The sequence below is a fragment of the Aotus nancymaae genome, unplaced genomic scaffold, assembly GCF_030222135.1.
Source record: "Aotus nancymaae isolate 86718 unplaced genomic scaffold, 86718_ANA_hifiasm-v0.15.2.pri h1tg000011l, whole genome shotgun sequence".
Classification (NCBI taxonomy): Eukaryota; Metazoa; Chordata; class Mammalia; order Primates; family Aotidae; genus Aotus; species Aotus nancymaae.
The window spans coordinates 51,486,802-51,500,113 of NW_026988422.1; the positions used below are offsets into that span (position 1 = coordinate 51,486,802).

Genomic DNA, 13,312 nt, shown 5'->3' on the forward strand with positions numbered 1-13,312 from the left:
ATTTTTGTATTTTTAGTACAGACAGGGTTTCACCATGTTGACCAGGCTGGTCTCAAACTCCTGACCTTAAGTGATCCACCAGCCTCAGACTCCCAAAGTACTGGATTATAGGTGTAGGCCACTGCACCCAGGTGTAAACAATTTTTAAACATCACATGCTCTAAAGAACAGTATTTTTTTTCCCTGGGGACTGTTGCTATTTCTTTTTCAGGCTAGCTGCTGGAAGGACTGAAGTTTTGTAAACATGTTAACAACAGCAGATCTTTTCTTGTCAAAGGAGCTCAACTCTTGTTCTGAATGGATATGGTTATGCGACTTTATGAAGCCAGAGCAACCCTCCTCTTGCTTCCACCCCTGCCTGTGCTGGAACCAGGTTGCTAGGGTGCCATCAGCTGACAGTCTGTCTGAGAAAGCCTGAGGTGGCTCATCATGGTCTACATGTGCTCAGAGGGTTGACATGAGCTTGGTTCGGAGTGGTGTACATTCCAAAACCTATCTTTAGAAGATGATAGCATCTGTTCTCCTTAGGCAAGAAGGACAGATGTAGCTGGAGAACCAATTAGCAGGAAACATGTAACCGATGTTGTAAATCATCTCAGTTATATCTTGAACTAAATTTTCAAGTGTGTATGTATGTATGTGTGTGTGTGTGTGTATTTGTATATATATATATATATCAAGGATCACATTCATTCAAAGGCATCTATTAACATCATGTTTGTATCATTTGCTCTTGAGGTTAATGCTGGTATATGTTAGATAGATATATTACACCAAAGTGACTGGTGGCCTAGATCCTCACAGTCACTTTCCTTGAGTCCCCAGTGCCACTATCTCTGCCCCTGTCTTAGTCATGGTGCTGCCCCTGTCTTTCTCGGTCATGGTCCTCACTGTCTCTGAGAAAACCTGCCTGTTGCAGAGACAACATGAGAGCAGAGTAGGGAGGAAGGAGATGTTACAAGGGCTGGTTGGAGCTGTCTCCTCTGGGACTCTGAAGTACATTGGGACAGCTATCTCAAGACACATGGTTCTTTGGCTGGGCACACAGTGGCTCACACCTGTAATCCAGCACTTTGGGAGGCCGAGGCAGGTGGACTGCCTGAGGCCAGGGGTTTGAGACCAGCCTAGGCAACGTGGCAAAACCTCATCTCTACAAAAAAAAAAAAAATACAAATTAGCCAGGTGTGGTGGCACATGCCTGTAGTCCCAGCTACTCTGGAGGGTGATACGTGAGGATCGCTTAAGCCTGAGAGGTTGAGGCTGCAGTGAGCCATGTCTGTGCCATTGCACTCCAGCCTGGGTAACAGAGTAAGACGATCTCAGAAAAAAAAGAGACATGGTGCTTGAGGTTGTTTAGCCTTTGGGAGTTAAAAGCACCAAATAAAATTCAGATCTCTGCATCTTATTGGTAGTAACCAAATGAGTTTACATAAATAAAAGTCTCTTCAAAGGTTATTATCCAAATTACGTTTTATGGATAAGAGAAATTCTACTTACTTCAAATGGCCTGAATTAACCCCAGCATCCCCTATCCTCCCCCACCCTCCAGTTTAGACTTCTAGTAACATTGTAACTTTATGTATTTATTTTGAAAGTCTTTTTTATTAGTCAAAATCACAGTCACCTTGATTAAAAGGATGGGACACTCCACCCTCAGCAGAAAATGATACAGTTTATACAAAACCTCCCTACCCCTCTCATACCCTAATTAAAAACTACAAAAAAAGTAGGTGGTGGGGTGGGGGGGGGATGGAGGCAGCAAACCACCTTGGCATGTGTATACCTATGTAACAATCCTGCAAGATCTGCACATGTACCCCAGAACCTAAAGTAAAATTAAAGAAAAAAACTACAAAAAAATCTGCCCTCCTTCCCTATGATGTCATGGTAGTCTGACTCCTCCAGCAGCACTGCAGTTCTGGAGGGCCAGCTCACCACAGCACCCTCCACTTCACCCTGGGGAGAGGAGGGATGTGCAACTTTATTTTTAACAAGCTAGTATTTCAGGTACAACTTTGTTCTAAGAATTAGCAGTTGCATCCCTTTAAATTTCCAGGAATCCAGCCGGGTGAGATGGCTCATGCCTATAGTCCTAGCATTTTGGGAGGCCGAGGCAGGTAGATCACCTGAGGTTAGAAGTTCCAGACCAGACTGGTCAATATGGTGAAACCAGACCAGACTGGTCAATATGGCGAAACCATCTCTAGTAAAAATACAAAAATTAGCTGTGCATGGTGGCAGGCACCTATAATCCCAGCTACTCGGGAGGCTGAGGCAGGAGAATCGCTTGAACCTGGTGGGTGGAGGTTGCAGTGAGCCGAGATTGCATCACTTCATTCCAGCATGGGTGAAAGAGCAAAACTCCATCTCAAAAAAAAAAAGAAATGCAAAATTAAACTAAAATCCAGGAATTCCTTTTGTGTGAGGCTAAATCTGCCACATACAATATTTGAGTCTGTAACTTTAAAAGCCATTAGTACCCAGTCAGCACAAGTGAGGCTGCAGTGTCTTTGCTTTTCTCCTGATTTCACTGACTTGTTATTCCTGACAAGTCACAAACATTTCTATCCTATTTAGAAACAATTTGGAAAAACTGCACAGTAAGAGGCCCCTAGCTTTTCTCCATGTCTGCTATTCTGCCAATGGGCTGCCTGTGGCTCAACAGATTCTCCTGTGTGTTAGCCCATATTGAAACCCATCTCTCTTGACTTGCTGGGAGTCCTAGTAGCAACTGGGGTCACAGTAGTAGGGAGAATGGGATAGCCTTATGCTGTCAAAAAAAAAAAAAATTGCTTACTTATCATGTAATCGTATATGAGTCTCTAACCAAAGGGTGATTCAGTTGCTGTTAAAACGGTTGGCGCTATTTACCATTGGTGAAATTCTTCCTCTGCAATGTGTGGATAGTAATACCAGCAGAGGATGTGAGAATGAGCACATATTGCAGAGTGCATGGCACAGTGTGGTGTGTAGAGGCAGACAATTACTATCCATTTCCTGTCTCGGGCTTCTTTCAGGAATTTACTCAATAGCCCTGAAATAGAGATATTTTACTAGCCACAGATATTGCTAAGGTCAGGTAGGGCTGTTTTGATTTCTTCCTTACCGCCTGGTTGCATCATTCTGTTGATGTACTTGTGTTCTTGTTCCACTCCAATAGGGCCTGGATAGGTTTATCAAGGCCAAAGGTAACATCTCGGCCTAAAAGATCATAGTAGTACTCAGTGTATTTTATTACCAGTACTTGGGAGAGAAGCAACCAGGCTGTGCCAGTGTATAAACAGCAGGTGAAAAATGAGAGCCTTTCACAATGGTTCCAAATCTGTTTGACATGAGTACTTCCTTGAAGTTTCAGGCTCCTGTTGTCCTACAATGTCCTCTTAAAAGAGAAGAAAGAGCAGCAATGAAATACTAGGTCTCACCTGACCTGGACTTACAGATGAGTTGATCTGATGCAGTTAGAGAAAGGGAAAGTTCCCTCAGGCATAACAGCCAGACACATATTCCTTATACATTACAATGCTTGCATTTTTCGCCATTACCCTAAGATTCTTGAAAAACTAGTGAGACCATTTCTTATAACTGATGAACCAGAAGAATTTGCCACAGTATTCTGATAAGGAAATTTGCCACAGCTTTATGGCTGGGCACAGTGGCTCACGCCTCTCAGAGTGCTAATCCCAGCACTTTGAGAGGCTGAGGCAGGAGGATCCCTTGAGGTCAGGAGTTTGATTGAGACCAGCCTGACTAACATGGCGAAACCCCTTCTCTACTAAAAATACAAAAATTAGCTGGGCATGGTGGTGCATGCCTGTAATCTCTGCTGCTTGGGAGGCTGAGGCAGGAGAACCACCTGAACCCGGGAGACAGAGGTTGCTGTGAGCCAAGATCGCGCCATTGCACTGCAGGTGGATGACACAGCAAGACTCTATCTCAAAAAAAAAAAAAAAAAGGAACAGTTTTAATATTACTCAGTTCATTCTGCTCTTACAAAAAGTTAACCTCCCATCATCCTCCTCACTCCTCTTAAAAAAAATTGTAGCAGATGGGTTACAATTCATGTTCTCTACAACAACATACTAGAACCAGGGTTCAGATAATCCTAGAACTAGAGTTCTGCTCTTCCAGTACTTTGGTTACCTCAATACTATTGGCACAGTGGGCATTGGAAGAGAAAGCTCTTACAAGGTGACATCAGGAGGGCATCATATATTTGTTGATTCAGTCTGTTAATTAACTAGAATAGTTTAATATAAATTTGTAATCCTAGAGCAACATAAACGTTCATATTTTGTTCTTAAAGATTATAGCAGAATAAAAAGTACTCATTGAGGCACAGATTGCTAGCTGTCCACCAAAATCCATTCTCATCCTCTTCTGGACATAAGCTAGACCTGCATTTGCTGGCCAGTGTCAAAAGTAGGCAGGAGTAATGTGCCACTTTCAGGCCAGGATTTTGAAAAAAGGAGATGTGCTTTCTCAATTCTTTCTCTCCTGTTGCCTTGAACCTGGGAAGACCTAGACTTAGCCACACAGATGGCAAAGCCCTAGGTATGGGAGCCACAAGTCAGGTTTCTGAGTTACTGTATGGAGGAAAGCCTCCTGCTGACCTGGAATACCTACCCTGGATGTTAAATGAAAAAGAAATAAACTATGTTTGAGCCATTATTTTGGGGGAGTTGCTATAGCAGTTAACTTACTCTAATAACCTTACTTAAAATAGTATTGTGTATTATGCTTATAACTAGGCCAGGCATGGTGGCTCACGCCTGTAATCTTAGTACTTTGGAAGGCCATCATGGGAGAAGTACTTGAGCCCAGGAGTTGGAGACCAGCCTGGGCAACACAGTGAGACCCTGTCTCTACAAATAATAGAGAGTGCGTGCGAGAAAGAGCACACATGCAAATATTCCAAAATCTGAATCTGAAAAAAATAAATCAGAAACTTCTGGTCCCAAGCCTTTGGATAATGGGCACTCAACCTGTACACATTTTGGAGCCAGATGGCCTAGATTTGGATCCTGATTCTGGCACTTACCAGCTGTGTGAACTTGGGCAGTTACTTCTCTTTGCTTCAGTTTCCTCATCCACAGAATAGGCACATTTTAGTTGCCTCACAGAATTGTTCTGAGTCTTAAATAAGAATTTATGTTAAGCAGTTAGAACAATGCCTGGGATCTTGTAAGTAATCAATAAATGTTAGATACTTCTTTTAGGATGTTTCAGACTGGCTTTTTATTTATAAAAGTTTATAATATGTGAATTTCTTAGCCAGGCATGATGGCTCATCCCCATAATCCCAGCACTTTGGGAGGCTGAAGGAGGATCAGTTGAGGCCAGAAGTAAGACCAGCTGGGGCAACATAGCAAGACCCCATTTCTAAAAAAAAAAAAAAAAAAAAAAAGTTAAATGAGAATCTCTTTGTATATTTTTGCTAAATTAATAGTACTTTTTTAAAAAAAATCTTATTTTCTTTAAAATTGTTGGTTCTTTTTGATATTTCTACTTGATCACTCTGGGTATCTGAGGTCTAATTGTTACCATTTTTTTCTGGTTAGTTTAAGTCAATCAACATCTCTTGGTTTGTTTCCAACATCTGCAAAACAGTGTTTATAATAGGCTCAAGATAACTTTCCCACAATCATTTGACATTTAAAATTTTACTGTGACAAAATGATTATGATGTGTACTTTGTCACACATTATCATTGTGGCCCAGGTGAGTAAGAGTTGGAGATAGCACAGAAAATTCATATTGTCATCCTTCATTTGTTTCCAGGCTGCCACCTAAAAGACTTTGGAGATTTGAGTTTTACTCCAGTCCCCAAAGATGATCTCTACAACAACCTAATAGTGAATCCACGCTCAGTGGGTCTTGCCAACCAGGAACTGGCTGAGGTAGTTAGTAGAGCTGTGTCAGATGGCTACAGCTGTGTCACATTGGGAGGAGACCACAGGTAAGCTGGGAGCCAGGGATGGTGAGGGGCTGGATTACATGGTGCTTTGGGCTCATCACTTAGCTTCTTTATCTGTTTCCTCATCTGGAGAAAAACACCCTACAGAATTTTTAAGGTAGATATTAAAATGAATGGCATTTAAATGTGTAAGATGCTGAGCTGCTAAAGGGGCACTGTGTAGTTTTCTTCGTATGACACATTGCATAGTAAGAACATATACATTCAGAGACAGCAAGTTCAGAGGTACACTAAGCAAGATTTCTAGACACTGTATTACATGTTTGTCTCCTGGAAAGCTTACTTGAGAAAGCTTACTATCTTATGACTTTGGAGAATTAGAAAGATCCATTGATAGGCTGAATTTGGGAGTTTTTGTTAGTATTTCTGCTAATAGACCTGTTAGAAATCCCCTTTGGCATGTTAATACATTTTCTTTCTTTCTTTCTTTTTTTGAGACAAGGTCTGGCTCTGTCACCCAGGCTGGAGTGCAGTGGTGTGATTTCGGCTCACTGCAACCTCCGCCTCCTGGACTCAAGCCATCTTCCTACCTCAGTCTCCCAAGTAGCTAAGACCACAGGTGCACACCACGACACCTGGTTCATTTTTGTTTTTGTAGAGACGGGGTTTTGCCACGTTGCCCAGAATGGTCTCAAACTCCTGAGCTCAAGTGATCCTTCTGCCTAGGCCTCACTGTGCCCATCCATGCATACATTTTCTGCCTCCATAATATGAACTCCAGTGACTCATGCAATCAGTCCTTTGATCCTTTGTCTCCTCCTGAATCAGCATGTACTTTACTGAGTACTGTTCTGATATTTTCTCAGCAGTGCTAGAGATGGTGAAATTGGTGATATATTAAGGCCTAGGTGAAATAAATATACATGGAATAAAACAATTAAAAATATTTAATTCTGCAGAATTTCAAAGGAGGAAGATATCACTGGGCTAAAGACTTCACAAGGGAATGTGATTTGAACTAAGTAATGAATGTCTTTGGTAGGAAAAAGGCACTTAAGTACTAGGAATATTGAGCACTCCATATAGATCCTCAGTTAATCCTGCTAACAATGCTCTGTGGTAGATATGGTTTTATCATTTACTGCTGGAAGCATGGAGGGACAGATATATAAGAACTTATCCATGTCAGACACAGTGGTGCATGCCTGCAGGCCCAGCTACTCAGGAGTCTTAGGTAGGAGGATTGCTTGAGCCCCCAGGAGTTTGAGGCCAGTCTGGGCAACACAGTGAGATCAGGTCTCCTAAAAAAAAAATAAATAAGAAAGAAAATATAATGTATCCAAGGTTTAGAACCAGGAAGTAGAGCTGGGATTCAAACCCAGTGTGACTCTTGTGGTGATTATTTTCCCCGAGGTGCTTGCTTGAGAGAGCTTTTCAGATCACTGAACAGAAATGAAATCTTTGTTACATCTGGAGAAGCAGGCAGATTGTTCCTTGGGAGTTTAAAAAAAAAAAAAAAAAAGCTCAGGTGGAAGAAAATGGTAACACCCAGGTTCCCTACTGAGATGACTAGGCTATTCAATTAAATCAACCAGAGGGCAAGTCTCCTGCCTCCTTTCTCAGTGTGGTCTCTGGAAATTTATTTAGTCTGTCATCTGGTCAAGTCTCACTGTTTGGGGACCACTGATCAATGTGATTAGCACAGACCTTGTTTTCTTTTCCTGTGGCTATCCATATTGCAGACATGTTACTGCTTCCCCATTTCCTGTTGAATGTTAAAACCTAGGCAATCTGAAATTCTAGAGAGGAAGGGTTAAGTGCATAACTCGAATAGGTGTTGAACATTTTGAAGAAGAGGCATTTTTAGGTCACTGCTCCTTTTATAGTTTAACATACACCTTACCTTAATCGTCAAGCCAACTCTGATTTACACAGGTCAAATATTATCCCTATCTTATAGTAAATTAGATGCTTTGTCTTCAGTCACACAGCTCTTCCTGGACTAAAAATCTGGTATTCTGACTTAATCCACTGCCTTTGCACTAGACCGTGCTATTCCTCAAAAGACCCAACCACTGTGGGACACGGAGCCTAGAACACCTGTCTTCATGCTATATTAACCAAGAAGGATGGTTGCAGTTCTAAGATGCTTAAGCTGCAGTTCCCATCTATGTCTAATTCCTTGGTTACTGGGAAGCTTTCCAGCATTTCATCAGCTGTATTCTTAGAACTGAGACGGGACAGTTGGCTAATGTAAGCAGAGCCCAAGGACAAGGAAAGGCAAAAACAGAAAAACACTTAAGAATATTTGAGGCGGGGTATGGTAGCTCACTCCTGTAATCCCAGCACTTTGGGAGGCTGAGCCTGGTGGATCACTTGAGGTCAGGAGTTTAAGACCAGCCTGGCTAACATGGTGAAACCACGTCTCTACTAAAAATACAAAAAATTAGGCGTGGTGGCATGTGCCTGTAATCCCAGTTACTTGGGAGGCTGAAGCAGGAAAATAGCTCGAACTCAGGAGGTGGCAGTTGCAATGAGCTGAGATCGCGCCACTGCACGCCAGCCTGAGCAACAGAGCGAGACACTCTCTCAAAAAAAAAAAAAAAAAAAATTGAACGCCATGCTAATATATAATATATATAAGGTAACATGCATTAAATCTTTTTACTCAGTGGTCTAAATGAGGTCTTTAATTGGTTTACCCTGTTAATGTCTCCAAGAGCTTTTCTTTCAGACTTTGGTGAGTTGTTACCTACAGACCATATCATTTACCTAGATTTTTTTTTTTTTTTTCCATTTTTGGAGACAGGGTGTCACTATGTTGCCCAGGCTGGTCTTGAACTCCTGGGCTCATGTGATCCTCTCACCTCAGCCCTCTGAGTAGCTAGGATTACAAGCATACACCATCTTGCCTGGCTTAACTTGATTTCATTCATTGAACAAATATTTGAGGTTCTTTTTTGAGCCAGGGCTAATGAATAAAATTATATGAATTTGGGGACAGCAGTGACATCTGTCACATTTCAGGGATAGCCAGTCACCAGCTTGGAATCTCTAGGGCTTTATATTTCCCTCTGTCTAAATCATTCAAGGTTAACCTTTGGGAACTACAACTACAGATCTTGCCTCAACCAAGCCCAGCCTCCATCAAGGCCCTGACTTTGCCCTATAGAGAGAGTATAAGTTGCTTTGGCTGAGGACATTTGTTATTGGTCATGTTTGCCAAGCAGAGGGCCTTCGAGATTCTTATTTGTTCTTTGCAGCCTGGCAATCGGTACCATTAGTGGCCACGCCCGACACTGCCCAGACCTTTGCGTTATCTGGGTTGATGCCCATGCTGACATCAACACACCCCTTACCACTTCATCAGGAAATCTCCATGGACAGCCAGTTTCATTTCTCCTCAGAGAACTACAGGACAAGGTCAGTGGGCCAAGATGAAAAGAAAGGTGAATGGCTTGCAGGGTTATGCTGGAGTTGAAGGTCTATTCAGTAAGATTTTGGTGAAGAGTGGGTTGAGTGTGGATTAGCACTCCTTCATTTGTTCATCACTATTATGGGCCAGGTAGTCTGCCAGATGCTAGGGATATAAAGACTAGGACATGGTCCCTGTTCTTTGGGGAAGGCGGGCTCATAACCTTTTAAGAAAGTAAATCAGGGGGCGGGTAGTAACTGTTGTGACTGATATACCCACAGCCTAAGGACTTCTTGGTTAGAGGCTCCCAGGCCATACTCTCAGACACACTGATCTAGAAGACAAATTAAAACCATGATGACCTCTGGGTAATTTTTTCCTGAGTGGTTCAGGAGATACAGGAGTCCATGTTAGGCACAGACTAGAGTCTGTATATCCCTCCCCTCAGTGAGGGACCAAGTCAAACCAGGACAGTACAAAGATTATTCATTGGGCAGAAGTCCTGCGTCGGCTGTTGGCAACTTGAGACGGCAACCAGGTTATGCTTCAAGAACCAATCTGTAAACAAGTCAGCAGTGTGCAAGGGGATAGAAAAGGGCTAATCAGCAGTATTCCTGCTACTAGGTAAGTTAATGAGAAACCAAGACAACCTTAGAGATTTTATTCTTCATGAGAAAGCAATTCTGTGTTTCTCAGCTGCTTTTCTGAAACATTTCCATCTTGTATCACTTCTTCCCAGATCAAGTGTCTTGTGTTGCTCTAAACTTACTCTGTGGATGGCAGAAGCAAGCAGATTGCATACCCACGGAGGCACATGGTGATGATCTTGGTGAGACCAAGAATTCTTGATTAATCCTATCCATTCCTCCCTTTCATAGGTACCACAACTCCCAGGATTTTCTTGGATCAAACCTTGTATCTCTTCCCCAAGTATTGTGTATATTGGTCTAAGAGACGTGGATCCTCCTGAACAGTAAGTTGACCCATTTGGCTTAAATTTAGGGCCTGTCCTAGCCAATTATGTTCCATTTGAAAGGCTGATGCTTGACTTGGTCTATTTGTAGGTCACTACAACAAACCCACCCCCTCCCCCAAATACATATTTGTTAAAAATGCTCTTTAAACTAAGGACTCCTTCCTTTATATCTCATCACAGTTTTATTTTAAAGAACTATGATATCCAGTATTTTTCCATGAGAGATATTGATCGACTTGGTATCCAGAAGGTCATGGAACAAACATTTGATCTGCTGATTGGCAAGTAAGTAACTATAACTGATGTCAGGGCAAACCCCCAATGGGTAACACACTTTACCTTGTTTCTTGAGGACAGCAGCTTTACTTTAAAAGTAAAAAGCAAAAATGTACACATAATTTTAAACAGTTCAGAAAGGCAAAATTATGAAACACAGGTTATATTCTTCCTCTGGAGTTTTTGAGAAGAGGTTTCCTCTAAATCATTGCCTAGATCCTCTGTCTCATGAATTTTTCTTTATCTCCATCTTTAATGCTTATCTTCTCAGATGAGAAGCATTCATTGTTTCAACTGTGCCATTCTTCCCAGCCTCGCGACTGTTTCATCTGAGTTTTAGGTTAAGCAAATCTTGGCAGTATAGAAAGATGGCAGATGAATACTAATCAAATAGTAGTTTTAAGAGCATTTTCCCAATACCAGGTCTTTACTTCTGGGTGATTAATGTCAGAATTGTCATCTGGTATTATGCCATTTTGTAAGCTGTTAAGAAACTTGGTTGTTAGCTTCAGCCATTGGACACTGTGGGCTATAATGAAGTTGGAAATAGAAGATGTTAAGACTGCAGACCTAAAATTAGAGTTCACTTCAGCTGCTGTTACGTTCAGAGAGTAACAGCAACTGTAACCTACATTGAGGCAATTTAAATTAGACTGTATCAGAGCCCGATCTCATCTAGAAGTGAAGAAATCCCTCTATTGACAGTTAGTAGTATAAGAGGTTCTAATACCCAGGTAAGCCAGAAATTTACATTGGGGTTAGTCTGTCTGAGGGATGCAGAACAAATGGCAAGTATCATGCAGTGGTATGTAGGAGGTTAATATGCCAATCTCAGTAACTTCCAAGAATAGGAAGTCTGGAAATTTACTAACAGCTTTATTAACAGAGTACCAGGACTAATAGCAACAAAATCAAGGTGCTGCAATCATAAGAAGGATGAGTATCCAAGCACAATCAGGTAAGTATTATTTTATCCTCTTCCTTTCTAGGAGACAAAGACCAATCCATCTGAGTTTTGATATTGATGCATTTGACCCTACATTGGCTCCAGCCACAGGAACTCCTGTTGTAGGAGGACTAACCTATCGAGAAGGCATGTATATTGCTGAGGAAATACACAATACAGGTATGTAGCAACCAGGTCTGCAGCCTGTTAACTACGTAAGTAAATACGCTGGACTCTCTTGCCTGCAAAGATCTTTTCTGCTATTCTACATCATTGCAGAGTTTGTTTTTGTTTAAACTTTTGTAGCTAAAGATTATATGGCCAGACTTAAAAAAAGGATATAGTCCTTTAGAGTCATGTTTGGCCATGGCTCTTACCAAATTATGGTAAGGTAATAATGAGTTAAAAATTGTATATTTAAACAATTAAATGCAAGAATAAATTGTCAAACTGATGCAGTTCTTTGCGTCTGAGTTATCTAAAGGCAGATTAAGATAAGAAGGCGAAGGCAAGGCTACAATTTGCACTTTAACATTAAGAGGTTGGTTCATTGTGAGTTGTGAATTAGGAGTTAAAGCTAATCACTTGAAGAAATTTGCAAATTGGACAATATCTTGGGTCCTTTATGTAGGGTAGGTCTTGTACTACAGCTTGATAGATCTCTAATAAGGAGGATACAGTTAGATGAGAATGGCTGATGGAAAGAGTATTAAGATGAATTCTATGTTATCAAGACTGGCTACAATGGGTTAGCCACTCTTTCCCAAAACTCATACTTGTTTGCAAACAGTTTCCAATTCTGTCAGGAAGCTTCTGATTTTAAAGCTATTTCAAAATTTAAAGAACTACCAAATCATACTGCTTCAGTAACCATCTGATGGAACTAGGGTATAGACAGAGACCCCAGATTGAAAGGTTCAGGGATATAGAGAACCCTTGACTAGTTGGGATAGAAACTGACATTGAGAAATAGTCTCTTTAGCTCTACAGCCTGCGAGAACCTTAGGTAGTACAGAAAGGAAGGCAGTACCAATCTGATTCTCAGTTCCACAATCTTAGATGTTGCCAGTGGTCCTTAGGTTACTGGCCAGAGAACCTGGAAGTTTAATTCTGTTTTGCTTCCTAAAAACACCACTTAGAATAAGGGTTAATAACCGCTAGCACTTATATGCAGCAGCGATCATGGCTTGTCTCTTTCTTCCCATGCTAAAATATTTTATTCCAAAAGACACTCATGGAGCTATGCACAGTGGCTCATACCTGTAATCCCAGCACTTTGGGAGGCCAAGGCAGGAGGATTGTTTGACCCAAGGGGATCAAGACCAGACTGGGCAACATAGCGAGATCCTGTTTCTATAAAAAATAGCCAGGTATCCCAACTACTTGGGAGGTTGAGGTGGCTTGAGCCCGGGAGGTTGAGGCTGCAGTGAGCCATGATCACACCACTGCACTCCAGCCTGGGCAACACAACAACATCTTGTCTCAAAAAAAAAAAAGTTACAATGCTGTCCACTAGATACATAAAGCAGTTTGCTTAAATTAATTTATAGGGTGGCAACAGTCTGGAAACATAAGTCATACATGTATTTCTAATAGTGCAAACCTTGATTACCATTTCTGGGATATGCTAAAGGTACAGGTTTAGTCAGTGGAAATCAGAGACAAATCAGGAACACAGGACCATGCACAGGAAATGATGGAAATGCTACAGTAATACACTTGTTCATTGCAGTTTGGCACTGTACACTCGACTATGCATTGGTAATAAGGGAAGATGCTGAACGG

At 41.5% G+C, this 13,312-nt stretch overlaps 1 protein-coding gene across 1 annotated transcript in view; it reads left to right on the plus strand.

Moving 5' to 3' along the window:
• The window catches only part of ARG2 (arginase 2), a 31,094-nt gene that overhangs the window by 16,367 nt on the left and 1,415 nt on the right, over nt 1-13,312 (plus strand). Inside the window, exons 3-7 of the mRNA XM_012438008.3 lie at nt 5,779-5,956; nt 9,178-9,337; nt 10,208-10,302; nt 10,486-10,590; nt 11,571-11,707. Of these exons, the coding sequence (XP_012293431.1) occupies nt 5,779-5,956; nt 9,178-9,337; nt 10,208-10,302; nt 10,486-10,590; nt 11,571-11,707 (675 nt within the window). The remainder of the gene's footprint in view (nt 1-5,778; nt 5,957-9,177; nt 9,338-10,207; nt 10,303-10,485; nt 10,591-11,570; nt 11,708-13,312) is intronic.